The sequence below is a fragment of the Furipterus horrens genome, unplaced genomic scaffold, assembly GCF_987537825.1.
Source record: "Furipterus horrens unplaced genomic scaffold, mFurHor1.1.pri manual_scaffold_17, whole genome shotgun sequence".
Classification (NCBI taxonomy): Eukaryota; Metazoa; Chordata; class Mammalia; order Chiroptera; family Furipteridae; genus Furipterus; species Furipterus horrens.
The window spans coordinates 112,131,033-112,158,281 of NW_028327187.1; the positions used below are offsets into that span (position 1 = coordinate 112,131,033).

Here is a 27,249-nt window from a genome sequence, read left to right on the forward strand (position 1 = left end):
ATGTCTGCCATCCAGAACCTCCATTCTTTTGACCCCTTTGCTGATGGAAGTAAAGGTCATGATCTGCTTCCTGCTGGAACTGAGAATTAAATCCACAGAAGAATTCAACAGAGAAACAGCTGGAAGACCCTTAACACTGCCCTAGGGATCGCCTGTGATTAAGATAAAAAGAAACCAGTGAAGGCATTTAAGAAGAAATTTGCCTGCAATTGTACTGTAATTGAGCATCCAGAATATGGAGAAGCAATTTAGCTACAGCGTGACCAGCCCAAGAACATATGCCAGTTCCTCGTGGAGAGTGGACTGGCTAAGGACAACGAGCTGAAGGTTCATGGGTTTTACTTATCACAAGTTGAAAAACCTCATGGTTTGTATAATGTAACCATTTGGGGGTCTACTTTTAATTCAGACTAGTGTAAGGCCTTCATGCAATAAGCTGAAAAGAACCAAAAAATAAAACCCATATCATAGAACATTTAGGTATTAGAGTCTTTCTATCTTCCAAGTGTTCTCCTGAGGGCATTTTTTGGTCAGCTCAGTCCTGCTGAATGTCTGAGCTCTGTGTTCAGCCCAGGATGTCCAAGGATATTCATTCTGTCTGTGACTTGAAGGAACTGGAGAATCCTGCTGTTCTATCTACTTCCTGAACCTGCAGATCATGGAACTCACGAATCATGTGTATGGACCTCCCAGTTCTCGTAGGGGAGGTGTGGGGTGTGTGTGTGCGTGTGTGCGTGTGTGTGTGTGTGTGTCAGGTGGATGGCACTTCAATCCTGAACTGAGTGTTAAGAGGCCACTCACCAGAACCAATCCTCTGGTTTCAGTAGGATGTGGAAGCAGAAGAGGTCCCAGTGCCTCCATTTGGAATTGCTGCAGTGTTTTACGATTTACGAATGTAGAGATTGGACAGGAGATAGTATTTAACTTCCCTTTGAGTTCTACTTCCATCAAGCTAGAATTAGACCATCAGACAAATCATCTGGTTTATATGAGTTTATATTGCTTGCTTTGGGGTGGGGGCGGGGTTTAACGCAATAGAGATTATTTCATTATTCAGAGGATGTGGGATGTATTATTCCCCGGATGGTATAATTTTGTTTCACAATTTCAATCATATTTGAAATGCTATAGGATAACTTCTCAATTCATTCATTCGATATGTTTTTACTCAGCATCTATTATGTGGCAGACACTCTTCAAGGCTGTGAAAGGCATAGACAAGGTCCTTGCCCTCGAAAAGCTTGTTTGTTAGTGGACGCATCAGGAAATAAGCAACAGGTACATATATATCATTATTTCAGGAAGTGATAAGAAAAATAAAGATCAGGGTAGAGCTACTATTTTAGATAAGGTGATAAGGCAGAGACCCTGGCAGGGTGACTGCATTTGAAAAGAACTATTAATGTATATATCCAATATTAATTAATTAATTAATTAATTTTTACTGTTAAAGTTTTAGTGACCTTTTTCAATGCTTTCAGTACATCATAGTTTTGTTTTCTTTTTGGTTTCTTTGCCTGATTTATAATGATCCTGTTATAGAAGTATTTTTTATTTCTGCTTTTCCCACAAACCATATTGTAATGATTTTCTAAATTTCAAACCCTTTGAAACTATCCTTTTAAATGGTACTGTCATATTTCTTAGCTTTTTTCATATTGCTGGATACTTAGATTATTTCTGATTTCTTGCTATTATAAATAATACTAGTGTGAACTTTGTTTTTTAAAATAACTCTTAAATGTTTGAAGTATTTTTTAGAAGATTTTTAAAGTGGTATTTACTGATTAAGAACACTTTAAAATAATAGTTAAAAATTTTTATATATATACAAACTGAATCATTTTAATAACAAAATACCCAATATTACCTATTCATATACCATGTGTCTATATCTGCTGACATCTAAATATCTATATCCCATGTGTGTGTGTAGCATCTCTCAATTCATTATTTATTTGACTATATCCATCATCTGCCTTGACCCATTATTTTTAAAAAATGCTTGCCTGTGTCACTTGAAGATTTAAGCTTCAACTCTTAAAATCCCTTAAACTATTTACAAGATTGGGTATATCATTCAACATCTCTAAGTTATTTTGTTCCTAATTTATTAAGGAACTCTTTCTCCCAAATTCTTCTTCCTGATATTTATTTCCAATACTGCCATGTCAAATCAACCCGAGGTTTACAGATGATTCCTTTTTTCAGTAACAATGCTCATTGTTAAGATGTTCTGCACTTAACACAAAGAGAACAGCTGATGCTTCAGAGACATTGCCTGAAGCTGCTCTGGTGAGGGATGAGTCACTGTACGGGGGTGGGTTTGGGGGGACTGCGCTCTGCACTGGAGAACCTCACGTTTTCTCCTATCACAGATCATTGCTAGGGGCTGCTCCTACACAGGCATTTGCATATGGATTACATCATCTTCTTCCTTCAGCAGAGTCTGTGCTAGGACAAATACATGCTTACGCTCAGACTGGCAGCTTCAAATTTTAACATGAGTTTCATCTGTAAAACTTTTAACATGAGTTTAATCTGTGAAAAGCAATACCAGGTTTTCATTTTTGTGGATTAGTTTCTCTTCCTGCACCATGGTTATATCTTGAAAATTCCCAGGTTACAGAAAAGTTGCATGAATAATACAGTCAATAATTGTATATCCATCATCTCAATCTGCCAATTAACGTATTGCCACGTTTGTGTATCTCTGTATGTGTGTATGCACATAGGTTTGTATATGTATGTACGTATACATAGTGTAGTGTGTACACACACCTATATAATATGTGTATATATGTAAGTATGTATATGATTAATACATATACAAATATCTTCTAAATGAGCCATTTGTGAGTAAACCATGGGCCTCATTATTCTTCACCAGGGCTAGGATTAGGATGAGGTGAGTGTGGCAGAAAATTTAAGGGGCACCGGAAAACCCATTCCAGAAGAAAAATATTTTAGTGCAAATATTTAAAATTCAATGTTAACAAAAAACTCCAATGACGATTAAAACATCAGAAGTTTTAGACAGGCTGTTGTTTGTTTTGGGACCCTGCATAATTATGCAATGAGAACAGTGTTCCCAATCAGCCTGAGGTTCTGGGATGCGTGGTTTTTGAGTTTTTTGTGAAAGACAATGACTTGTGAACAGATTGGGTATTGTGGGCTTTATATACAGTGTTCCCACACTTATCACGGTTATTACGTTCTAGACCCCCCCCACGGTAGGTGAGAATCCGCATGTGTTTTGACTGTAGAGTTTGCACTATTTTTTAAAAAGTAATTTATTTATTTGTTTGTTTGTTTATTTATTTGTAGAGAGAGGGGAAAGGAGAAAGAGAGGGAGAGCAACATCACTGTGTGGTTGCCTCTCACCTGTGCCCCCAACTGGGGACCTGACGTGCAACCTAGTCATGTGCCCTGACTGGGAATTGAACCAGCGACACTTGGCTCACAGGCCAATGCTCAATCCACTGAGCCACAGAAGCCAGGGCTTGCACTAACTTTTTGATGCAAAACGTGTACATATGGGTGCACATTTCTCCTTTGCATCACGCTTTCACATGGCTCCGCACTAAGCACTTAAGCGTGCATCTCCCAACGACACAGAGATTCTTCTCCATAACTTGGTGCAGTGAGCATATGCAGGAAGTTTGACACCAATGTACTGTGACTTTGTGATTATACATGCATATGTAAGTTTCCATGATTGTGGCACTGATGTCTTTCACGCCTTGTCCTCCACCCCAAATCAGGATCCAGTCAAATATCATGCATTTTATTCAGTTTCCAAGTCCCTTTATTCTCCTTTAATCTAGAAAACCTCCTTCATTTTGTCCCTCACACCATTGACATTTTTTAAGAGTCCAGCCCATTGTTATGTAGACTGTCTCTCAATTTTGATTGTTTCCTCAATACTGCATTATGCCAGAGTTTTAAAGACACATTCTTGTTTGAGTCTTATTGTATAGCCAGACGGACTAGGAATGAGTGACTGCTTTCTAAAGTAGCAACATCAGATCTCTCAGTGTGCAGAGCCAGGTATGTGAGAACAGCTGAACGAGACAGGACTTTTGCAGGAAAAGTAGATCATTCCAAATTATCAGAGATGTGTTCCTTTTATGTTTTAAAGGTTTCGTGCTAGAAAGACTGCTGATTGGAAGGACAAGAGGTTTCAGCTCCTGGACCAACCTTGACTGATTGGAGGTGGCCTCCAAGGCTCCCCAAGGCCTCGGGAGGAAAGGGTTGCCATGAGTGATCTCCTGTGTGGACAGCCAGGTGAGAGGTGAGGCAGAAGCTGTAGCTAGTGTTAAGACTGCACTTGATAAAGAATGACAGTGGCCTTACTGCTACTGCAGGCTATAATTCTTACCTAAGTGGGCCAAGTTGCCTGAACATGCAGACACTCAACTTCCAGGACTGACTAGAAGTTGGTAACAATGTTCTTCTCTTGTGGCTCATTGTAAGTCAAACTGTTTTTCAATAATGACAGCTCATATATATGTAACTCAACTTTATCTGCAGACAGATCCTTAAAAATGCATGAGCTTCTCTTGTAATGGTTTTCTAATTCCCAACTAGAACTGCTGTTTAACGGTTCAAGGAAATTCATTCCCATCCTCCAATATTCACAAGCATCATTCAGCATTATAAATATAACGAGAAGGTTGAAAGCTGGTTAATTTCCACCCAGGTACTACGGCAACAACCTGAAAACCTTCTTTATTGTCATTTTGGACAATGACCTTAAATTTGAATATGGAGTAACCTTATCTTCTTGGAATTTAATTAAAGGTAAATAAAAAAGCTGTACTGTGAAGATTTTACTCAGAAAGAAAGGTAATGGCATCCAGCCCCCCCATCCTGCCCAGTCCAGTTGGGAGTAAATTCCTCCTTCTCTGCCAAATGCATATTTTATTGTTCTTCAGATCTTTCCTGCTGGAGTAGTGAACCATGTATATGCTCACGGCCTTCTCAGTTAATTCTGCAAATAGAGCCGAAGGGCCATTTGGAAGTGTTACTCTCAACTTTAAGTGGACAGCCCCTTTTTCAAATTGAAATTTATATTGAGATAATTGTAGAGTCCTGTGCAGGCGTAAGAAACAGTATGGAAAAATCTTCTGTGACCTTGCCTAGTTTCCCCCAGTGGTAACTTTTGCAAAACTGTAGTATAATATTACAGCCAGGAAGTTATCATTAATACAATCTACTAATCTCATTCAGAATGACTCAGCATTTCCACTTTTAGGAATCTCTCCTTCAGCAACATTTGCATATGTACACAAAGCCATATGTACAAAACTAGGGACTGCAGTATTTTTGTATTTATAAAAGAAATTGTTACAGAAACAGGGGAGTCCAAAAGCAAACCCCAGAGTTTGCGGCTGGGAGATAGGGAGCAGGAAGCAGCTTTCAGGATGCCCTTGCATGGCTGGAGGTAGCGGCTGGAAACATTGTTGCAAAGATCAGCTTTACTTCCAAGGCTCAGGTCTGTGAGGGGTCTTGGACTGTGGGCTGGTACGGAAGAAGCAGACAGAGCCTACGTGGGGTTCTGTGAATGGTCAGAACTGTTTGCAACACCCACTGCGTGAGAGGACGCAGGGGGAGAGAGGAGCCAGGGAGGGAGAGAGAAGCAGCTGCGGAGATTTTGGGCTGGCTCTGGCTCTAGGAGGCTCTCTCCCTCAGGCTCTCTCTGGCCCTCACGCCCTCACTCTCTGGCTCTTGTGGGCTCCCTCCATCTGGCTTGGAGCAGGGGTCTCCAGGTTGCTTTAAGAAGAGGCTCTTGCCAGGCTGCTTGGAGAAGGAGAGGAGATCCATGCGGTTTGCAGGAAGAAGGCAGTTTGCAAGGAGGCTGAGAATCCAGGCGGTCCTGCATTGAGAACTGGAGGGCACCACAGCACAGAAAGGACCTCCCCAATCAGAACTGAGTGATTGGCAGCTACGGGTAAAGCTGAACTGTGCCTAGGAAGTCGGGAAACGGTGTCTCTGACTTTCCTAAGACTGGCCAGGTCTGGGAGGGGGAGGCAGGACTATGTGTAAGTAAACAATTCTTTTTCTTTTCACCAAACTCTGGTATTGAGAGTTATGATTCTGGCGGCGGGCAATCATACCCCTAACTAAACAGCCCGTGGGTTCTGTTTCAATCGGAGCAGCCCGGGGGTTCTGTTACAAAATGGTAACGTTGTGCCCCCATCCTACGAAAATGATGAAATACTTTCAGCACAGTGTGGGATACTTGCAGCAGTTACTAAAGAAAGGGACATAGCTCTCTATATGCTGAAATGGAAAGATCTCCAAGACAAAATAAGTGTAAAAAGTATAGAATGATATGATCACATAATTAAAATTATAATGTAAGCAGATAAATGTGTATACACAGAAATGCATTAGAAAATATGAACAACTGTCCTCAAACTGTTAACAATGGCCACCATGTCTTTCAACTGAGGACCCAAAAGTCTGAAAGACTGAGGCTACGTCTTGGACACTAAAGAAATGTGCAATCATTTCACAGCCAGACTGTGCTTGAGACTCACTCAAAGTCTTCCCTGATGGGGAAGCAAAACTCCCTACCACCTGGAAGGAAGGAGTAGCTGGAGTCTAGGGGTGGCCTTCAGCCTGAACCAGCACCCAGGGTTGCCGAGAAACGGGGTATCTGCAAAGACACGTGTACAGAAAGCCAAATATTTTGTAAAGACAAAAGTCTCACAAAGCAAGAGTTTTTATAATTAACAAAGGTAGCAGGGCTCCTTCATGCCCCTATGCCAGCCAGCAGTCCATTTCGCAATAGTAACCATTAATTATTTACTTAGAAGTTAATGTATAATGTGTGGAGGAAAGGTGAAGCGGGGCATTTAATGAAACCCTTGCAGTTGGAAAGGAAGAAAACAAAAGTCCTTTGCAAGCTTGCATGTTTTTAACATATAGACACATTTTCCCATAAGAAACTCCCAGAAAAATTGAAACCACATGTGCAGATGGCCAGGGCATGCTGGGCATGTTGCTGTGCAAGCCGTTCTGCAGGGCTGCAGCAACCCCAGCTTTGGCTGCTCTTGGGTTCTGGAGCTTGTCTCAACAGGAAGCCCCCAAATAAAGAAAGGATCCCAGCAGGGGAACAAGGCTTCCTTCACCCCCACCCTGTCCCTTCCTCTCCAAAAGTAACCAACTCTGAATTTTCTTCCTGATAACCCCAAGGCTCCCTCACTGATTGGTCTCAGTTTTGGAAAGGACGTGACATCAGCAAGTCTGTAGACTTGGGGCTGGGGTGCTGTTGGGGGCTTTGACTAGCTCCAGCCAGCTAGGTGTCTGTGAGTGACACAGAGAGAGAGAGAGAGAGAGAGAGAGAGAGAGAGAGGGAGGGAGGAACCACAGGTAGTATTCAGATTACTCTGCCTATTCCGTTCTCTGTTGCAGACAGCTGTCCTACCATCTGACCAGGACAGCGCAGCTCAGCCAGTCACAGAACTGGAATTTCGCAGGAGCAGGGACGGCATGGAATTTGGAGTTTTCCTGAGCAACTGAAGCGGAACAAGGAGTTTGTCTGACCCAGGAGAGCGGCATGGATGGCGAGCCACCAGGCGGGAGTGGCAGCAAGCCCTTGAGGCCAGGAGACTCTTCTGACACCAGACTTCTTTCAAACCCACTGATGGGGGGTGAGTCCAGGGGCTGTGGCGTCAGTGCTGGGGAGGTTGGTTAACACGTACACACAGAGAAGAGGGCTGGGCAATTCCAGTGGCTCTGTCTGAGGTGTGTCCAGGGGTCAGTTACTGAGCAGATGTCCAGAGCTTGCTAGTATATACTCTTTACATGGTTGTTCAAATATGTGTCTGCCTCCATCTGCAGAGTCCTATAGACCATGCAAAACCAACTGTCACAGTTTATTTTCTAGTAAACACTTTAGCTCCAATGGTAAAATGTATCACATTACACTGGAGGTTTAAAGATTACTTATAAATAGGAACATTTTTTACTGCCAAAACATTTATTAAAAGGTTTTAGGTATTTGGCATTGAGGCAGGGCTGGGTTTACAAAGGATGTTCAAACATTGAGCAATGAAGTGATCGATTAACTTGAAAAGGAAACTTATTTTTAAAACTTTGGAGGTGAGTCTTGCTTATGACTCTCACCTTTGAGGTGGTGCCGTTGCTAATGCAGAGTCTCATACCTCCAGGAAACTGTCATTTTTTTTGTTTGTGTGGGAGGATTCAGCAGGTTCCTGCTAACTGAAAGTATTCCAAAAAAATGGGTGTAGGCATTAGAGGAGAGATTATCATTTCTAGCACCCTGGCAGGCTTCCCATAACAGTTGCCATCCAAGGGACAATAAGCAGGGACCCTGCGGTCAGCTAGGATGTACTAATTTCCTACTGCACAACTGCCGAAAGGGGAAAACACAAGATGAAATAAAACACAAAAACGCCTTTCCTCTGGCTAATTGAACAGATAGGAATGCTCATTCATTTACTCATTTATCCCATTTTGCGCGTCAAATGAGCAGAGCCCTCAACGGTGAGTGGGATTTGGGTCCGCAAAGGCAGGCCTGGGTTAGTCAGATGGATTGAGCATAGATGTGGAGTGGTAGAAAGCAGAGCAGCACTGAAAATCACTTTTTTAAGTCAATTTGATATATACATTTTTAGTTTTTAATCGTCATCTAAGGATATGTTCACTGATTTTAGAGAGATAGAGGGCAGGGAGAGAAACATCAATTGGTTGCCTCCCATAGGCGCCCCGACCAGGCTCAAACCTGCAACCTAGGCCTGTGCCCTGACTGGGAATCGAACCTGCATCCTTTTGGTGTACAGGACGATGCTCTAACCAACTAAGCCACCCAGCCAGGGCCGATAAATATATACTTAAAACAGCAAACCAATAAATACGGGAAAGAACTATTAATTTGGTTTACTTCCACATGATTCTTTTCATACGAGAGAGGGGTGCCAGCTACTTTTTGCTATTGAGGCTTTCTAGAGGTCCTAATGCAGCCCCTCCTGGGGCTGCATGAGTGGTTAGGTGTCGGCAGGCATAAATATACTCCAACATACAGTAGTTAAAAAGTGAACTCACTGGTCCCGGCCGGTGTGGCTCTGTTGGTTGCAGTGTCATCCTGTAAAATGAAAGGTTGCCAGTTAGACTCGCTGTCAGGGCATATGCCTGGGTTGCGGGTTCAGGCCCTGGTCGGGGCGCGTAGGAGAGGCAGCTGATCAATGTCTCTCTCCATCACTCTCTTCCTCCCTTCTCTCTCTCCCAAATCAATAGACTATCCTCAGGTGACAATTAAAAAGTAAACACACTGTCAAAACTAGAATGCAGAATGTCTTAGGGAGTCTAGTGAGAAAAAGTCTGGGGAGATGAAACCCAGTAATGAAGATTCAAAAGCTAGATGGCCGAGTTTAGCCTTTATGAAGCAGAGAACTGGGAGCCATTGATGATTCTGGAGCAGATATCTGGTGATAATAAAGGCTGTAGTAAATTAAAGTGGTAGCTACAGTCAGTATGTATTGTGGTAGGATCACAGGAAATTCTTGCAGGAACCCACATGTACTCAAACTCTCACGTGCATCAGCATCACCTAGAGGGTCTGAAAAATGCAGGTAGCTGGGCCCCACCCCCAGAGCTTCCGATGCAGTGTTAGGGCTGGGGTGAGGCTGGGAATCTGCATGTATAACAAACTCCTAGGTGATGCTGATGATGCTGTTTGGGGACCACACTTTGAAAACCAGTGCACTAAATCCAAACATGAACCTAACATTTGGATCAAACTTGGAAATAACAGAGAAAGGAAAAATATGAGTGATCATTTCAAGAGAAAGAGAAATCAGACTACATTGCTTGATTGAATATTGGGGCTCTAGATGAGAAAGCAGCCCCAATGGTAAAGTTTTCAAGCCTATAATTAATGTCAGATAAGAGGGCTAGGCAAGAGAGAAGTTGGGAAAGGGAGCTGCTTGGGAGCAGAGTGATGAGGGAGAGCAAGGAGTTCTATTTTGAACATAAAAGTGCCAATGGCTAATACACAGCCTTGATGGTGTAAGAATGACCCTTCCCTGTGACGTCCCAAAGACATCCCATCTTCTCTCTTTTCCCCTGGACCTTGAAAGACATTTCGCATGACAGATAGATTTCTGCAACTGCCCGGCATTTGCTGGGGGCCCTCAGAGCTTCTTGAATAGCTCTTTCTAGAATGTACCAATTAGCGCATTTTAAATGTCTTCTGAAATCATGGAAATTTAAAAAATCACTTCAGAAATTGCAATGAAAATGAAATGGCAGCGCAGCCTTCCTAATGGGCTGCAGGGTTTGATGGAGACTCAGTTTAAAAGAAAGGTAAGTTTAATGGCACTAATTGGAGGACTTACGGAGTGGTTTCGTTATAAGAGCTCCCTGCCCCATTTAACCATGAGCTACTGGAACAATGGCATTGCCATTGACCTAATTTTGTATCTATTTTTTGGCAGTAAAACCAATAGACCCTGGCTGGACAACTGCTGGGGAAGAATCTTTCATGTATATCAAGGGCTTGGATAATGTGTTCTATACAGATAATGCCCTTTGAGTTGCAAAGACTTTGGTGGGGTCAGTGGAAAGGGGATTGTGACCTTGAATCCCCCCTTCATCCATAGTCTCCTACTGTGATCATCGCCCGTATCCTGCGAGGAAAAGGTTCCCTTTCCCATTGATTTTGCTCTTTCCAGCATCAGCAGGAAGGCAGACAAAGCTGCTTCTGGGCCTAATTCACATGTGTTGAGCCCATAGCTCATTGAGTGTTTGGGGTGTGGGCTCGGGAAAACCCTGGAGAAACATCTCCTGGATATCTCTTCGGTGTTTTTAAGAGCTAAAGAAAGTGTGTGTGGACTAATCCATGGTGCAAATTATAGCATTTTCTAAACCATATGTGTATATGTGTACATATACACACATATATATATGCACATACATAATTCATGCTCTCAATGCTAGAAAGATAGCAACCTTTCATTGTCACAATGTTAAGGTTTTAATAATCACTAAATGGTTCAGAGACCTGCTGAGGCTAAGTCCTTGTATCAGTTTGAGCTGAATTTTGGCTTTACAAGAACCCAAGTTTTTCTTCTGGCAGTAGTATAGGCGTGCTGCGATAGTCTTACCAAGCTCTAGTCGGAAATCACTTTAAATTGGAAAGAGAAGTCTCATGCACTACTGATGGGAGCGTGAAGTGGTACAGCTCAACATTGCGTTACCGTATCATAAAGGCACTTCTACTCCTAGGTGTATGTATACCCAAGGGAATTGAAAACATACACCCACCCCAAAATTTGTATGTGAATGTTCATAGCAGTGTTATTCATAATAGCTAAGAAGTGGAAGCAACACAAATGCCCATCAACTAATGAACCAATAAATGAGATGTGATCTCTCTACCTAATGGATATTATTTGCCCATAAAAAGGGATGAAGTACTGACACATACTACAATGTGGATGGAGCTTGAAATATTATGCTCAGTGAAAGAAGCCAGTCACAGAAGACTGCATATTGTATGATTATTTTTATAAGCAAATCCACAGAGACAGAAAATAGATCGATGTTTTGCAAGGTTTAGGGGCAAGGGGTTTCTTTTGGGGATGATAAAAATGTTCTAAAATTGAGTGTGGCTATGGCTGCCCTACTCTGAATATACTAGCAACCATTGTATTGTAGCTTTAAATAAGTGAATTGTATAGTATGTGAATTAGAGCTCAATAAAGCTGTTAGATAGATATTGTCAGCCCCTTACCGTGTGTGCCAGGGCAACACCTCGTGCCTCTCAAAGACACAAACATCTCTGCTCTGTAAATACTACATTCTAAAGCAGGGGTACAAGACCTCAGGTAGCCTGTTTACTCTCAGAGAAGTGCATAATTCTTCATTTACCCTAAATAGAAGGATTAATGGTTCCATGATGAATGAATAGAAAGTAAAGCCCATTTTTGTCTACACTTGATAATATAATTGCATCATTTTAATGAAATCTGAACAGACCATTTAGAACCCAAATTACCTGCCTGGACTGTTCACACTGTCACCTCCAATTATCTGAGGTAGCTTTAAGAAAGGTTGAGACATGTGGAAGCTATATTTCTTAGCAGCTGAGCACTTGGAAGGAAAAACAGATTAATCATCATGCAAGGTGATCCATTAGGGTCCATTTGCAAATCTGTTTACAACTGATGTTCAAAGCCTTTTTCAGGTTTTGGCTCTTTCTTCTCACTCAAGATTTCATGTGGACGGTATTTTACATTAGCACCAACAGAGTAGAATTAGTTGTCCTTTTAATTGTAATTTGGGGAGAAATCTGTACCTGCAGTCTAGATTGTAGGCCCCTGGTGCTAGAAGCAGCAGTGTTTCTTCTGAGTGAAGTAGGAATCTCAGAGAAAGCTTTGAGGACACCGGGTTTTCTACTGAGCATAAGGTTTTGGAGGTAGGAAAAGCCACTTCCTTTAAAGGCACCTCAAGCACCTTGGTGAACCCAGAAGGAAAGCATCGCATGGGCAGTGTGTAGGTGGGCTCATTCGCCTCCCCTTACCTATTACACGCTCCGTGAACCCATCAGGAAAGATGGCGATTTGCTCCCTGGGACAGATTTTCATGGAGCAGACGGACCTCAGCCAGCCCGTGTGAAGTACAAAGTGTTCCCACCACCTCCTTTATGGCCTTTCCATTTGCAAGGCATCAGTAACTTCCCTGGTTCTCCAAGTCTCCACTTTTGGGAGGCAGCAGTCCCTTTACAAGTTGTCACTGGCGTTAGACCATGCTGCCCTGTCTGTGTGCAATCGTGTGTTTACTCAGGCGGGCAGAGCCGGAGCTGGAGCAGGGAGAGCCGAGCCTCCTCTCCTCCTGACATCCTGCGTTTGTTTCGGAAATCAGTCTCAGCTTAAGATGAGAAAAATTCAGGTCTGTGCCTCATTCGGGTGACATCCACACGCAGAAAGTGAGAGGAAAGCATTTCACGCGTGAGGATGTGTGGGGATACGGTTTACCGGCTTCCTTTCTAAGACTGTGTGTTCCATCCGTATGGTTGTGGAACACATTTGCTGTGTTAAATAGCACTGATTATGGGTTGTAATCAAGACTCCCTGTTTAGTGCTTGGGCAGGATAATACTAGTATCTAATAGATATTGCTCTCCTCACTTTACAGAGAAGGAAACTGATGGCTTGGGCCCTGTCTAGGGACCCACAGCTCCGAAGAAACCAAGTGCATCTGAGTTTAGAGCTTTTTCTTAACCACACTGGCATACTGCCTTTGGGGATAAATGATGCCCCTGTTACAAGGTCAGACTGAGCTCTGATTTGCACTTCATACTGGGACAAGAGATATATTTGATTCCAAACCTAATGGTGCATGTAATCACCTGATTACTACTATTAGTATATGGTACTGTTTGCTGAGATGCCAAAGTTTGTATTTCATGCAGGAAACTACATTGGCAGTCACAGCTTAACACATTAATGCTAGTAATTAGTGAAGCTCTCACTTAACTAAATGGACCATTTGCCTTTGAAATCAGTGTAAATGGAAAAACAGTAGTCCATCTGTTATCCCAATCTACCTCTTTTGTCCTTAGTTTGGACACTGGATGTAGTTTTTAGCTACCTAGACAGTTCAACTAAACTGTGTACAAGAAATGTCAATGGAGCGGAGAAATGGTGAACTTCTGGTGGGAGTTTTGGTTGATTGACCCCAACCATTAACACCCATTAGGCTCTTATTGACAGGCAAGGATGAGCCTCTGGGTCTAAAGCACACTAGCTGGTGTAAGCTTTTCCTCCCTTTCCGTACAGATGTTGTGTCTGATTGGTCGCCAGTGCATGAAGCTGCGGTCCACGGGCGTCTGCTGTCTTTGAGGAATCTCATCAGCCAGGTAGGTAGCTTTTGGGAAAAAAAAGATAAATATTAAGTACATCCTATTGCTTACCACACTGAGAAAAAATCACGATCTGATATTAAGATAGAAATTCCTCTTTAGCAAAGTGAGGTGAATCCTGTCCTATCCAGCCAATTTTTTATATTTGGAGGCTGACATAGTACTAGAGTTTAGTACAATTCTAGGGACATAGTAGGTACTGTAATAAATACCTATTAAATGAATAATGGGAAAATCAGTGCATTTAAGTTCCCTTTACTTTATTCAGTAGACTATCTTCTTAAAGATTATCATGTAATTTTGATTCTCAGCTGAGGTGACTTTGCCCCTTAGGTGACATTTGACAATGTCTGTAGACAGTTTTGTTGTCACAATGAGGAGTGGGTGTGGGAGTTTGATACTGGCATCTAGTAGAGACTAAGGATGTCACTAAACACCCTACATGGCACAGGGCAGCCCTGCACATCAAAAAATTATCCAATCTGAAATGTCAGTAGAGCTGGGGTTGAAAACCCTGATATAAGACAATGCTTAAAAATGTCTTTTTACATTCGTAATCTTATAACTTCAAAGACATTTTCAGTTCTGTTGCAATCTCCAGTTGATATAGTGGTTCTGCCCAGTTTGATATTAATTTCTCTGTAATTTCAGTCACCATTGAAAATTGTAAAAAAGTTTTTAGTTCAAGATGTTCTGTTCTCTGAAAAGACAACAGAGCTTTTAAGTTAGGAGCTCTTGACACTTTCTGTACCATAGTCCCCTTTGGTAGCCTGGCAAAGTGTCTCAAACTAATGTTTTAAACACATCAAACAATATGGAAGAAAGCTATGAAGGTATTAAATGACAAATGTGTCACATAGTAATATCTGGATTCCTTTATTAATTTGTTAAATAAGATTTAGTGGTGATTCTAATGACCACAGTAATTTGTAAATAGGATGAACATATATTTCGGATATTTTAAGTTTCTGTAACAATTGTAATAAAATTATCTGTGATTCCTCTCTCTGATAGTCCTATATCCTGCTATTACTACTGTGGTTTGCTGTTTACATTTATAATTGAGTGCATAATTGAAGGATATGACTAAGTAATCCTTGTACAAGAAAAAAGATTCTAAAGAAAAATTTCAGACTACCCCAAGCCACTATATTAAACTGTTTTTTGATAGCAACAGCCTATTATAAGTAGAAATGTAGATAGTAACTCTAGCTAACAGAACTTAAGATGCTTCTAGGATAAAATGAAACATTTACCTTAAATAATCATTGCAGCTTTTATATATCAGTTATTAAATTGGACTCATAGTCATTTATATTTAGTATTTATATGTTTACTGAACAGCAGCCGGAACCATGCCTTTATCTAAGCTCTGTCACGTTATTTGAGCAAGTTATCTCGGCACCTCAATTTCTGTCATTTTAAAATGAGCATTCCAATACCTACCTGCATTAGTCAGCTCTTCCTGTGTACCAAACTGCCCCAAACTCCGTGGTGTAATGCAATAAACATTTCTTGCTAACGAGTCTTTAAGCCAGCTGATCTAGGCTGGGTTTGGTTCCAAGCTGTGGGTTGGGTGCAGCTCTCCTGCACATGTCTCCCATCCTTCTTTGACCAATGGCCACACGAGAAGTTTTCTTCTCATGGCAAAAGGCTGGAGCACAGTAGGGCAAGCCAACTCAGCAGGAATACGTGCAGGAATAGCTCCTTGCCATGGACCTCATCAAAAACAATAATCCAACAAGTGAGAGGACAAGAGAGAGTGAGAGCAAAATGACAGTCAGTCTTGACTGTGCGTACGTAGGAGTCAAATTTCTGAGTCATGCGTATTTGTATTGTCAGACTCTAAGAGATACTGTCAAACTGTTTTCCTAAGTGGTTGTACCGTATTACACTCCTACCAGCAGCGGTATGAGGGATCCTTTTTCTTATTGTTGTTTGTCTACATCATTGTCAACACCTTAGTGTACTGTCAGATTTTAAGCCGAATGAACTTTTAAAAGTATTGTCATAGTACTGGATTTGTGGCTGAAAACCAACCCTAATGGGACTGGTGTTTGCACCCCTTACTCTGCCCATTCTCCCTCCTCCAGGGGTGGGCTGTGAACGTCATCACAGCAGATCATGTGTCCCCGCTCCATGAAGCCTGTCTTGGAGGCCATCCCTCTTGTGCAAACATTTTGTTAAAGCACGGAGCTCAGGTGAGTGCCACTTAAACAACATTTTAGAAACCATGAATGAAAAATGACTCTTTCTAACCCTCCAGAATAATTTCCAGCATTTTTGATTAACCTGGTTTGAAATATGAAGAGTATTGTACAGAGGTATATGTCCATCAAGCTTGTCTGCTTTAACCATAGATGAAGTACAGAATTTCAGCTAAAAAGCAATGGTTCCTGTCTATATTATTTTATTTAATAGTTACTACTAATAAATAGCTGTTAGATTTCTGTCTTTATTTGTATGTCTGGAAGGCTGTGAAATATTGTAGAAAACACAACATTTGGCTCCAGAACAGAATAATGGTTGCAGGCCATCTCTACCATTTAGTAACATTGGAAACTTGAACAAGTTAATTATGCTTTGAGCTTTAGAGTCTACATATGAAAAAGAGAAGAAATAAAAAGTTGTGTAACTTATTGTACTATTGCAAGGATTGAAAAAGATGAAGTGTATGATTATTATTTTGAGAATGAGAATCAGGATAGCATAATGAGAAGTCTTAGACAAAGGAGGACACAAAGGCATCGAATTTGAGAGTAGAGACCAGTAATTCTTCCATTAACTAAGTCTCCTTGTGCTCAAAAGTGATGGAAAAAGTTCTCCAAAAAATTATATGACTTTCTTACATTTTCTCAACCAGTATTTATTGAGCATTTATTATATGCCTAACTCTGATAAGACTTTTAGGAACTTATAAGCTAAATGAGGAGACAGCCAGATAAACAAATTTTTTAGTGACTGTAACACTAGCTGTTTCAGTAGATAAACCCTGAAATCTCAGTAGCCTGGTACAATGAAAGTTTATTTCTTGCTCAAGTGAAATTTCAGTGTGGGTATTGCCAGTTGGTTGGCTCTTTCCCAAGCGTGACTCAGGAATATGGACATCTTCCATCCTACTCCACTATTTTCCACAAGTAGTTTTCATGTGTGCTCTCAGCCTAGTCTCCATTCCAGGTAGTTGGAAGGGGAAAAGGCACAGGGGATTGTGCATGGAAAACTTAAGGACCAGTCTAGGTACCCAAGAGAGAGAAAATAGGTTTGTTGAATGCATAGCATCGTAGCCACAGAAGGCATTTATAATATACTGTTTTTATTCATTAGTTTTTGCTATATAGCAAAACTTAACTTAATGGCTTAAAGACAGTCATTTTTTTATCTCACAATTCCTTGTGTTGGATGGACAGCTCTTCTGGTCTGGGGTGGTCCAGCTGACCTCAGCTGGTCTTACTTCTGCTTTTGACGTTAGCTGATAGATTGGCTGGAGCAGGCTGGTTCCTGATAACCTTGACTGGGTTGGCTGAGATGTCTGGAGAGCCAGAAAATTTCTATGTGGTCTCTGATCCTTTAGCAGGCTGCCTTGACTTGTTTATATGGTAGCAGGGATTCCAACGGCAGCAAAAGAGGGCATGCTCTCTGCTTGTAATACCTTTGTAACTGTTCCGTCAGTCAAAGCAAGTCACGTGGGCAAGCCCAGAGTCAAGGGCTGGAAAAATAGTCTCCATCTTATGAAGACTTGCAAAGCCATATTACATACTGTGCAGAGACTCTGTAGCCATTTTTGCAAACTACCCAGATGTGGGTTTAAATGTAAGAGGTGCGACAGCTTTACCTAAAGCACAGAGGCAAACAAACACAGGAGCCTGTTAAGATGAGGAGACAGAGAAGTATGGCCCAAAAGAGGGAACAGATCAAGGTTCCAGTGGGAGAACTAAGCGACGAGGAGATAGCCAACCTAACAAACGAGGAGATAGCCAACCTAACAGATGAAGAGTTCAAAACACTGGTGATAAAGATGCTTGCAGGCTTGACAGATATGTTTAAGTATGGCAAACGCATAAGGGAAGAAGTGAATGCTATGCTAAATGAAATGAAGTATAATTCACACAAAACCAATGGTGAAGAGAAGGAAACCGGGGTTCAATTCAATGATTTGGAATGTAAGGAGGAAAACAATAGTCAGCCAGTGCAGAATGAGGAAACAGGAATTGAAAAAAATGAAGAGAGGTTTAGGAACCTCTGGGACAACTTTAAACATGCCAACATCCAAACCTTAGGGGTACCATAAGGAGAAGAGGAAGAGCAAGAAATTGAAAACTTATGTGAGAAACTAATGAAGGAAAACTCCCCATATTTAGTGAAGGAAATAGACATACAGGTCCAGGAAGCACAGAGAGTCCCAAACAAGGTAGACCCAAAAAGGACCACACCAAGACACATCATAATAAAATGCCAAAGGTTAAAGATAAAGAGAGAATCTTACAAGTATCAAGAGAAAAGCAGAGTTACCTACAAAAGGGTTTCTATAAGACTGTCAGCTGATTTCTCTAAAGAAACTTTGCAGGCAAGAAGGGACTGGCAAGAAATATTCAAGGTGATGAAATGCAAGGACTTACGACCAAGATTACTCTATCCAGCAAAGCTATCATTTGGAATGGAAGGGCAGATGAAGTGTTTCCCAGACAAGGTAAAGCTAAAGGAGTTCATCATCACTGAGCTATTATTATATGAAATGTCAAAGGGACTTAGTTAAGAAAAAGAAGATTGAAATTATGAACATTAAAATGACAACAAACTTACAACCATCAACAACTGAATCTAAAAAATAAGAACAAAATCCAACTAAGCAAACCAGAATAGGAAGAGAATCATACGTATGGGGATCATTTGGAGGGTTATCAGCTGAGGGGGGGTGGAGAAATGGGGAAATGGTGCAGGGACTATGAAGCATAATCAGTTGGTACAAAATAGACAGGGGGATGTTAAGAATAATATAGGAAAGGGTGAAGCCAAAGAACTTATATGCATGACCCATGGACATGAACTAAGGAGGGTGGGATTGCTGGAGGGAAGGAGGGTGCTGGGAAGAGGGGAGCAAAGGGGAAATAAATTGGAACTACAGTAACAACATAATCAATAAAATATACTTAAAAAATATGGTTAACATGTATTTCTATTTTCCTTGTCTCTCTCTTTTTTAAGGGGCCCAATATTTTCTTCTGTGCCTGGGGCCTCAACTGACCTTGATCTGCCTCTGAAAGTACCGCAATGTATTAAGTGTTGATAGTAAGGGGGCCCCACTTATTTCTCATAAAGAGAGAGAGAGTCAAAACAGGCTTCCTGTAGGAAATGATGTCTAAGCTGCATGGTGGGTTGAGGAAAATTATGGACTTCCCTCCCAATTGGAAGAGCAAATACAACGGCCTGGAAGTGAAAACTACATGTTTGTGATTGCAAACCATTCCTTATAGCAGTAGGGTGGGTGAGAGGGATCCGAATACACACAGCATTGCTGTCCATGCCAAGAAAATGGGCTTTGTCCTGAGAACAGTAGAGAGCTGTAGGTGGGTGCATTATCAGGCTTATATCTTGGTGAAGGAAACATACCCCAAACTTGGAAACAGGGCCAGGACTAAGGAAAAGCCTGAGGGGTGCCTAGCATACAAACTTCGGAGACCTTCTCACTCTCAGAAGCGTGAAGCTCTTTTGTGCCCCCAGGAATGGGTGTCTTCTTAGGTTTTGCACCCCTGGATATCTTTTGTGCCTCGCTAGTCCTGCCCTTGCCTCGTAGTGTTATTGTTTAACAGTTCACCAAGGAATTTCTTAAGAAAAAAGAAAAGTGCACCTGCATTTGGCTTTGTTCTTTCCTATTAGAAACTTCCAACATTAGAAAAGATAGTCCCACAGATTATAGTATTATGGCCCAATAGGTCATTAATCAGTCTGTCTAGCAAATTTATTTCAGTATTTCATTGATTGACTATATAAGTTCTCCTTTGAACCATCCTTACTGTCTTACTGCTTCCCTCATTAATGAATAAATTGAGAAAACTCTTTGGCATGTGTTCACTCTATATTTATGTGAAACTCTTGTTTTAAAATTTTAAAAAAATGACACATTAACAATTTTAGAAGGTTACTCTGGCTGCTGTGAAGAAACTGTATTGGTCTGGCATGAATCTTGGATGAAATGTTTGAAGTAAAGAGATTAGTTTGTAAAGTATTGAAATTATCCTAACTGGCTTCAGTAACATTCTTGGTGCTGAACATTCCATGCTTCATTCAGTTTTTCAGAAAAACCTCACGGAATTTCATTTTTTGTCCTCATTTTGTGGCTGTGGAATTTAACGTTCAGGGAAGTTAAATACCAGCTTGGAAGTGGTGGAGCCTAGATTTGAACGCAGGACACCCCGCTTCCTGCCTTCATTGTGGCACTTTTCATTCCAGGTCAATGGCGTTACCACGGACTGGCACACGCCCTTGTTTAATGCTTGTGTCAGCGGCAGCCGGGATTGTGTGAATTTGCTTCTGCAACATGGAGCCAGCCCCCACCCTGCCAGTGATCTCGCATCTCCTATCCATGAAGCTGCTAAGAGAGGTAAAGTTGTTGAGAACTGAAGTTTTCCAACCACTCCTTCAAGGGATCTCACTCTTCAAAGAAGGAAGCGGAGGTCTGTTTTAGAGCAGTAGTACTCAAGGTGGGGTCCCGGGACCAGAAGCTTCAGTGGGACCTAGCACGTAAATGCAGATGCTTGGGCTTCACTCCAGACCTATTGAACCAGGAACTCTGGGGGTGGGATCCGGCCATCTGTATTTTGTTTCACAAGCCCGCCAGGTTATTCTGATGAACAGGATATTTTAGAACTACCCTTTTAAAGCATTCCAAATGTTGATCCCAGGACCTGTCGATGGTGAGGTTGTAAGTGAGTTTCCCTGTCCCATGGGCCACACTGTGCCCTTTTTCCTTCAGGTCCACCTTCAGTCCGTATTTGTCCATACCTGTCCCCAACTCTCACTTTCATTTTTATACTTAGACTGATTACAAAGCCCAAACACTTGAAAAATGCAGATGGTTGCTGGTTGCCCACCGTGGCTTGTAAACTCAAGTGGAGTTGCACCCAGAGCCACAGATCACATCTGTGATCAACCCATAACTGATAGCAGTACTTAAAATCATTCCCTATTCTAAGCAAAGGAAATAGCTTTTGGTCCACTGGATAAGTTGCTGGCAGACTTGAAAATATTACCAGAGGCAAGGGAGGTGGGTGGGGACTAAGGGGAGGTCAAATACATGGTAACAAATGATTTGACTTTGAGTGGTGAGCACACAATGCAGTATACAGATGCTGTATCATAGAATTGTGCACTGGAAAGCTGTATGATCTCATTAACCAATTTCACCCCAATAAACTCAATTAAAAAAACCTTGAAAGATGAGGAAGGCATTGTTTCCCTAGCTAAGAAAAGTCATGTAACTATTTTCCCCTGCTGTGGGCTACAGGCCACGTGGAATGCATTGAGTCCCTTGCAGCTCACGGGGGTGACATTGACCATCACATCAGCCACTTGGGCACTCCACTCTATTTGGCTTGTGAAAACCAGCAGATAGCCTGTGCCAAGAAGCTTCTGGAATCAGGTAAAACAAAAGCAAACTGAAACAAGGAAAGCAAATGAAAAGTAAGCTAAATATATTTAAAGCTGTTTCTATTGTAGCAGTTGAAAAAGTGTGGGCAGTGGAGCTGGAAAAGGTTGGGGTTCATATTGACTGTGTTCCCATGGGAATTATTTGAAACTGTTTGAACTTTAGCTTTCTCTTGTAATGAGGATGAAGATGATGATGATGATGATGATGATGATGATGGTGATGATGATGATATCTCCTTCAAGGGTGGGCCTTGGTCATGAATACTTTCTTCTCCCTTTCCTCTGCCTCCATCCTCCAGGCAATCATATTATTAGGCCCTGCATAATTGCCAAAGCTGCTAGATTAGGACTGAGTCTTCTTATTTGGGGCCGCCTTTACTACTTCTCTTCAATTTGGAAATTGAACTTGCCCCATTTTTAGCCTAGCGTAAAGATTGTCTTTGAAAAGGCCTATGTAGCATCATTCTTTTTCACCTCCCTGGTATTGTCCAGTCTCTTCTTCAACACCAGGAACACCATTTCCTCCCCCTCTTTAATTATTTGACCCCTGTGGGTTCTTTAAAACTCTAGTAACGTTTCCTACCGTGAATGTTTTTATAGTTCTTATTGCCTCCTACTCATCTGGCAGCCATTGCCATGGATTAGGAGATTCATATTTTTGCATTAATATTATTTCTATTTCTTTCTACCTCCCTCCCTCCCTCTCTCCATCTCTATCTGCCCCCCCTTCCTTTCTCTTTGTCCCTCTCTCTCTCCCCTATTGCCCTAGGTAGATTTTAAGGTCCTAGCCAGGACGGGGCCAGGTTTTGCATCCCTCACAAAGCCAAAAACAATTGAAGAACAGTGCAGTTAACATTTATTGAGTGGACAGAGATTCCCATTTCACTAAAAGGACAGCAGCTACAGCAAAGCCACATGTCCCCACATGTCACAGTGTGAGCCAGCATCCAGACTGCGGTAGGGATTGGTTGAGAGTGTAGGGATAGAATTGGGTGGGGCGATCCTAGAAGTCCACCTCACTTCTGAAGAGGAAGACTTTGCCACCTTCCCTGTGATCTTGGGATTGGCCACCCCAACGCAGGAGACACCCTTACAAGTTGGTTGCTCTACACAGTCCCAGTCACGCGGTCCCAAGTCCCAGTTTTAAGACCCCATGGTAGTTCCTCAGTATGTGAATGTGACTGCTTGCTTTAGATGGGATTTCACCAGGTAGCCTCACTTCTAGTCAGTACTGGCTAATATCAGGGCTCCATTAATGTGCAGCTTTCAGGCCACCAGGGTTTTTCTTGTCTGTCCACTTTTATGGGTAGTGCTCACAGGTGAGGTTTTAAACCTCAAATGCTATATAGGTCATGTTGTACATTCAGTGACATGGACAAATGACATGTTTCCCATGTTATTAAATGGAATCAAGTCATCTTTTGTTTCCTCAGAATTGCCGTGCCTAGTATGGATGCCCATTTGTTAGGGAATTTTGAGGCACAGGACTTCGAGAGGGGAGATGCTTGGCCTTTGCTTCTTGGCTGACTCTGTTGTTGTGACTGTTTAGGAGCAAGCGTGAACCGAGGCCGAGGTCTGGACTCCCCTCTTCATGCAGTGGCCAGGGTGTCCAATGGGGAGCTAGCCCGCCTGCTTGTGGACTTCGGAGCAGACACTCGGGCCAAGAATGCTGACGGCAAACGTCCCGAGGAGCTGGTGCCTCCGGAGAACCCTCTGATCCAGCTCTTTTTGCAGAGAGAAGGTGCTTCTCCTTTGCCCGAACCTAAGCCCTAATCCATAAGACTTGCGGGCTCTAGCAGGAGGCAGGTATTGACCGGATTCTGACTTCTGATCCTACCAAAAAAAAAAAAAAAAAATCATTCTCTGCCATTACCAAATGTGGGGAGCTGAGATAGTTTAGTATTCCACAAGGTACACCATTGGTGATGTAATAAATGTTCGTCTGTTCTTTGGCACGTGGGAGAAAGACTGTTTTGGATGATCTAATATTCCTATGTAGGTTAGGCCTGTTTTCAAAGAATGAAGGTATTGTTTGAAAATTTTAATATTAGCATTATCTAAAACATGCTTTAGAGTGAGTAGAAGCCTCTTTGGGGTTGTACAGTGCCCCAGGATGTTTTACTGAACCATTGGGCATTTGCTTTCGGGGGTAAGAATGCAACTGATGGAGCATTGTAAGGTATTACTTTAATGACTCACAGCAATCTACAAACATTTACTATTATAAGTTAATCAACATTAAGTTCACATCCTTCCATAAATAAGAACTGACACTGCTGACGTAAACAACTGAACCGGGGGTTGAGCAGTATGCAAGGGGGTAAGGACAATTCCCTGTGCTGCTTATCAGGGCTGGGTTGGGGTGGGGAGCAAAGACCCCCTCTGACTGCATTCTCAATTGTCCAGTGAGGAGTAGAGCAGCTAGCTTAGGACCTGTTTTGTTTTGGTAGCACCGGAGCGCAGACCCTACGTTTTAGGGCTTATGAGACTTTGAAGCGGGCTGCCCTACCAGAAGGATTTGGATGTTGTAATCGGCTTATTTTCTCCCCACCTGCTGAGAATTAGGGCTGGCTCTGGGCAGAACTGTAAAGTGGCCATGGAATGCCTCTTCCTCTTCCTCCCACTGCCCAAGGATCCTAGCAGTCAAAGCCCTATCTTGGGGCTCCCAAGCAAGGCTCATACGCCCTGAGCCTTGTGTGCAGAGGGCTAGGGAAGACTGACCCCAGGCTCAAGGAACAGTCCGCAAGAAACCCCTTTATGTTAGCCACTGAGGTAATCACCAGGCAACTACCTGCATTTTGAAGATTTCTTGTTTTCAAAAAATTCTATCTTTTTATACAGGGCCGTTTTTGAAGCCCATGTTGCTTTTAGGAGACTACAGAAATGTTTTGATTTCTTTTAAAATTGGAAGGAAAAAAACAAATAAAACTCAACCTGGGTTATATGGATCTTTGTACCAACATAGTTGTAAAATACCATTTTCTTAAAAGTTGAGAAAGCTTTGGATTTTCAGACTTCCAGCACTGACTTTTCCTTTCTACTTTATTTCCTATGTTGCCTTTAATTTTGTTAATTCACATTTTGGTGACACTGTGGCCAGTGAGCCCACGGATTCATAAAATGTCAGTTGCTGTTAGAGAGAATAGCCACTTCTTTTGCCTCTGTGAGTTATCTTTGGGGTTCAGGTGAAGTCACCTCTCAGCAGGCTGGAAGCCCACAGGAAATGGGGGCAGGAAAGAGCAGAAAGCCAGACCTATGAATTGAACACAGTAATATCTGTCTCTGGGTGGCCTCCGAATGGAATCCAAGAATACTACCATCCCACCACACCTTGAAAAGCAGCTAAAGCAGTATTCTCATGGCAACAATGAAAACTACAATGACTGTCTCTCAGCACAGCAAGGAGCCATCTCTGAATGTGCTTTGGCCTTAAAGCATCATGAGTGTTGCTGAGGAAGAAAGAGAGACAGAGACCCCAGCAATATTCCAATTCACCAACATAGAATGAGCTGACTTTATTACGGAGTGTGGCCAATGGCTACAGAGACATACTGGGTTTTCACCTCTATATGCAATTAAGGCCACAGCTCTTGTACAGCACCCAACTTGTGGGAGACAGCAGATAACTATGTTTGCGTCTGTAGTTACGCTGAGCTTGCTCTGAAGTCCTGCGTTCACTAAGTCTCCATCAGGCTTACTGTCGCAGCTTGTTCTTCGTAATTCTTTACCAGTGCCTCCTTCCTGTTGTCCTTCACAGATGATTAGTCATGGCCGTCCACATCCCTCAGGGAGAGGAGATGCAGTTGTTTTCCCATGGCGCACGTTTTGCAGTGTGTTAATACATGCCTTGAGTACATTAAACATGATCTAGAAGGTGCCCTAAAATTCCACCAGGGGCTTCTGAATGTGCTGTGAGGACCTGATTGGAAATATTGCCTTCAGTTTTTGGTTGTATATGTGTCTATTTCCACCTCTCCTTGGCCTCCATCACCTGAGAAATATGCAACCCACTTTATCCTGTAACTTGTGGTGACACTACAGGAAATCAGAAGCCACTGTATGCTTTTGGTTCCAATCTCATCCCTGATGGCACAATCAAATCACCTGGGGCACGTGCCTTTAACAAATCGAGATGCATGGTCCCCACCTAACTATAACTGAAGCAGCGTCTCTGGGGTGTGACCCAACATTGTATAGTTTAAAGCTGCTCTCCCAAGGGCCTGGCTGCTGTGGCTCAGTGGATTGAGTGTCGGCCTGTGAGCCAAGTATCGCTGGTTCGATTCCCAGTCAGGGCACATGACTAGGTTGCACGTCAGGTCCCCAGTTGGGGGCCCGAGTGAGAGGCAACCACACAGTGATGTTTCTCTCCCTTTCTTTCTCCTTTTCCCTCTACAAATAAATAAACAAACAAATAATTTTTAAAAAATAAAGCTGTTCTCCCCCAATAGGTGATTCTCAAGTCCTACTCTACCGAATTCTTGAGGGTACATAGCTTTGCTTTTTAAAAATGTTTCTAAGAACTAAAAGAGTATCCCCATTACAATTCGGTGCAGGGGGTGAGGGTGGGAAGTCATTTCCCATTCTTTTACCCTGTAACAGGGTTTCTCCACCTCAGCACCATTTACATTTTGGCACATTGTGGTCCATCCTGTGCATTGTGGGATGCTGAGCAGCATCTCTGGGTTCTACCCACTAGACACCAGTGGCACTTTCCCCCAAGTTGTGACGGCCAAAAGTGTCTCCAGACACAGCGAAGTGTCGCTGGAGAACATCATACAGGTCCTTTTTCTTTCTCCTCACCCCCTGTTGAGAACCACTGTCCGAAAGTATAAACTCTTGGCTGACTGTCTGTGCAAGGCTTGTGCCAGCTCCCTTTCCACCTATGAACTGAAGCGTCGGGCCAGCTCTGAACGCACAATATACAAGCAAATATGACGTAAGGTAACAGACACTCGTGATTTACTGGTCGCTCATTCTATTCAAATACCTTAAAGTTGCTCAAATTACAAAACTGTTTGCGTCTGGAAAAGCCGTGAAACGGGAGGTTTACTTTCATATTTTGTATAGCTTTGTAAATTCAGAATTAGCTTCCTCAAGCCTCCATTAGTGAGACTAAGTGCTGATTGTGTGTGTGTGTGTGTGTGTGTGTGTGTGTGTGTGAGGTCAGTTCTAAATTAACACCGAACAGGCTCATTTCAATTAGACCAGAAAAGTGAGAACATAGCCTAAAAATGCCTCCTATAAGAAACAGAAAATGGTCTCAAACAGTACCATATTATTTCCTTATAATAAAGGTTATACAGGGTGGGGCCAAAGGAGGTTTACAGTTGTTCTTATGGAAAATGGTACAATAATTACTTAATAATACAAGAATGAACTGTTTTGCGCACTCACAGCTGTAACCGTCCTTTGGCCCCACCCTGTATCCTGCATGCTTTGAAAGAAGGAAATGAGCTGTCATCTTAGATCACCGAAACCAATGTGTGGCTTGTCTTTATAATCTTTCTCCAGGGCCTGCGTCTTTGATGCAGTTATGCCGACTTAGAATCCGCAAGTGCTTTGGGATCCAGCAGCATCATAAGATCACCGGACTCCTCCTCCCCGAGGAGCTGAAACAGTTTCTCCTACACATTTAAACGCGTCAAGGCAAACATTATTATTGCGTGCTGTGGCCGCGGGAACTTAGAAATAAAGTTGGCTTTATTGAGCATG

General features: G+C 42.3%; 1 protein-coding gene and 1 pseudogene across 2 annotated transcripts; both read left to right on the forward strand.

Annotated features, from left to right (window-relative positions):
• On the forward strand, nucleotides 1-7,530 carry LOC149991853 (eukaryotic translation initiation factor 1 pseudogene; annotated as a pseudogene).
• ASB9 (ankyrin repeat and SOCS box containing 9) lies at nucleotides 3,960-27,249 on the forward strand. Of its 2 annotated transcripts, none has more exons than XM_090264995.1 (9): nucleotides 3,960-4,050; nucleotides 4,142-4,287; nucleotides 7,423-7,661; nucleotides 13,811-13,890; nucleotides 15,987-16,094; nucleotides 20,341-20,491; nucleotides 21,395-21,529; nucleotides 23,087-23,343; nucleotides 27,049-27,111. In XM_090264995.1, the coding sequence occupies exons 3-8, from the start codon at nucleotides 7,568-7,570 to the stop codon at nucleotides 23,308-23,310; spliced, it is 792 nt and encodes a 263-aa protein (XP_090121121.1). In that variant the 5' UTR covers nucleotides 3,960-4,050; nucleotides 4,142-4,287; nucleotides 7,423-7,567; the 3' UTR covers nucleotides 23,311-23,343; nucleotides 27,049-27,111. The 2 variants fall into 2 exon arrangements, with proteins under 2 accessions (XP_090121121.1, XP_090121119.1); XM_090264993.1 differs by having other exon boundaries at nucleotides 3,962-4,050; nucleotides 23,087-23,278; nucleotides 27,049-27,249.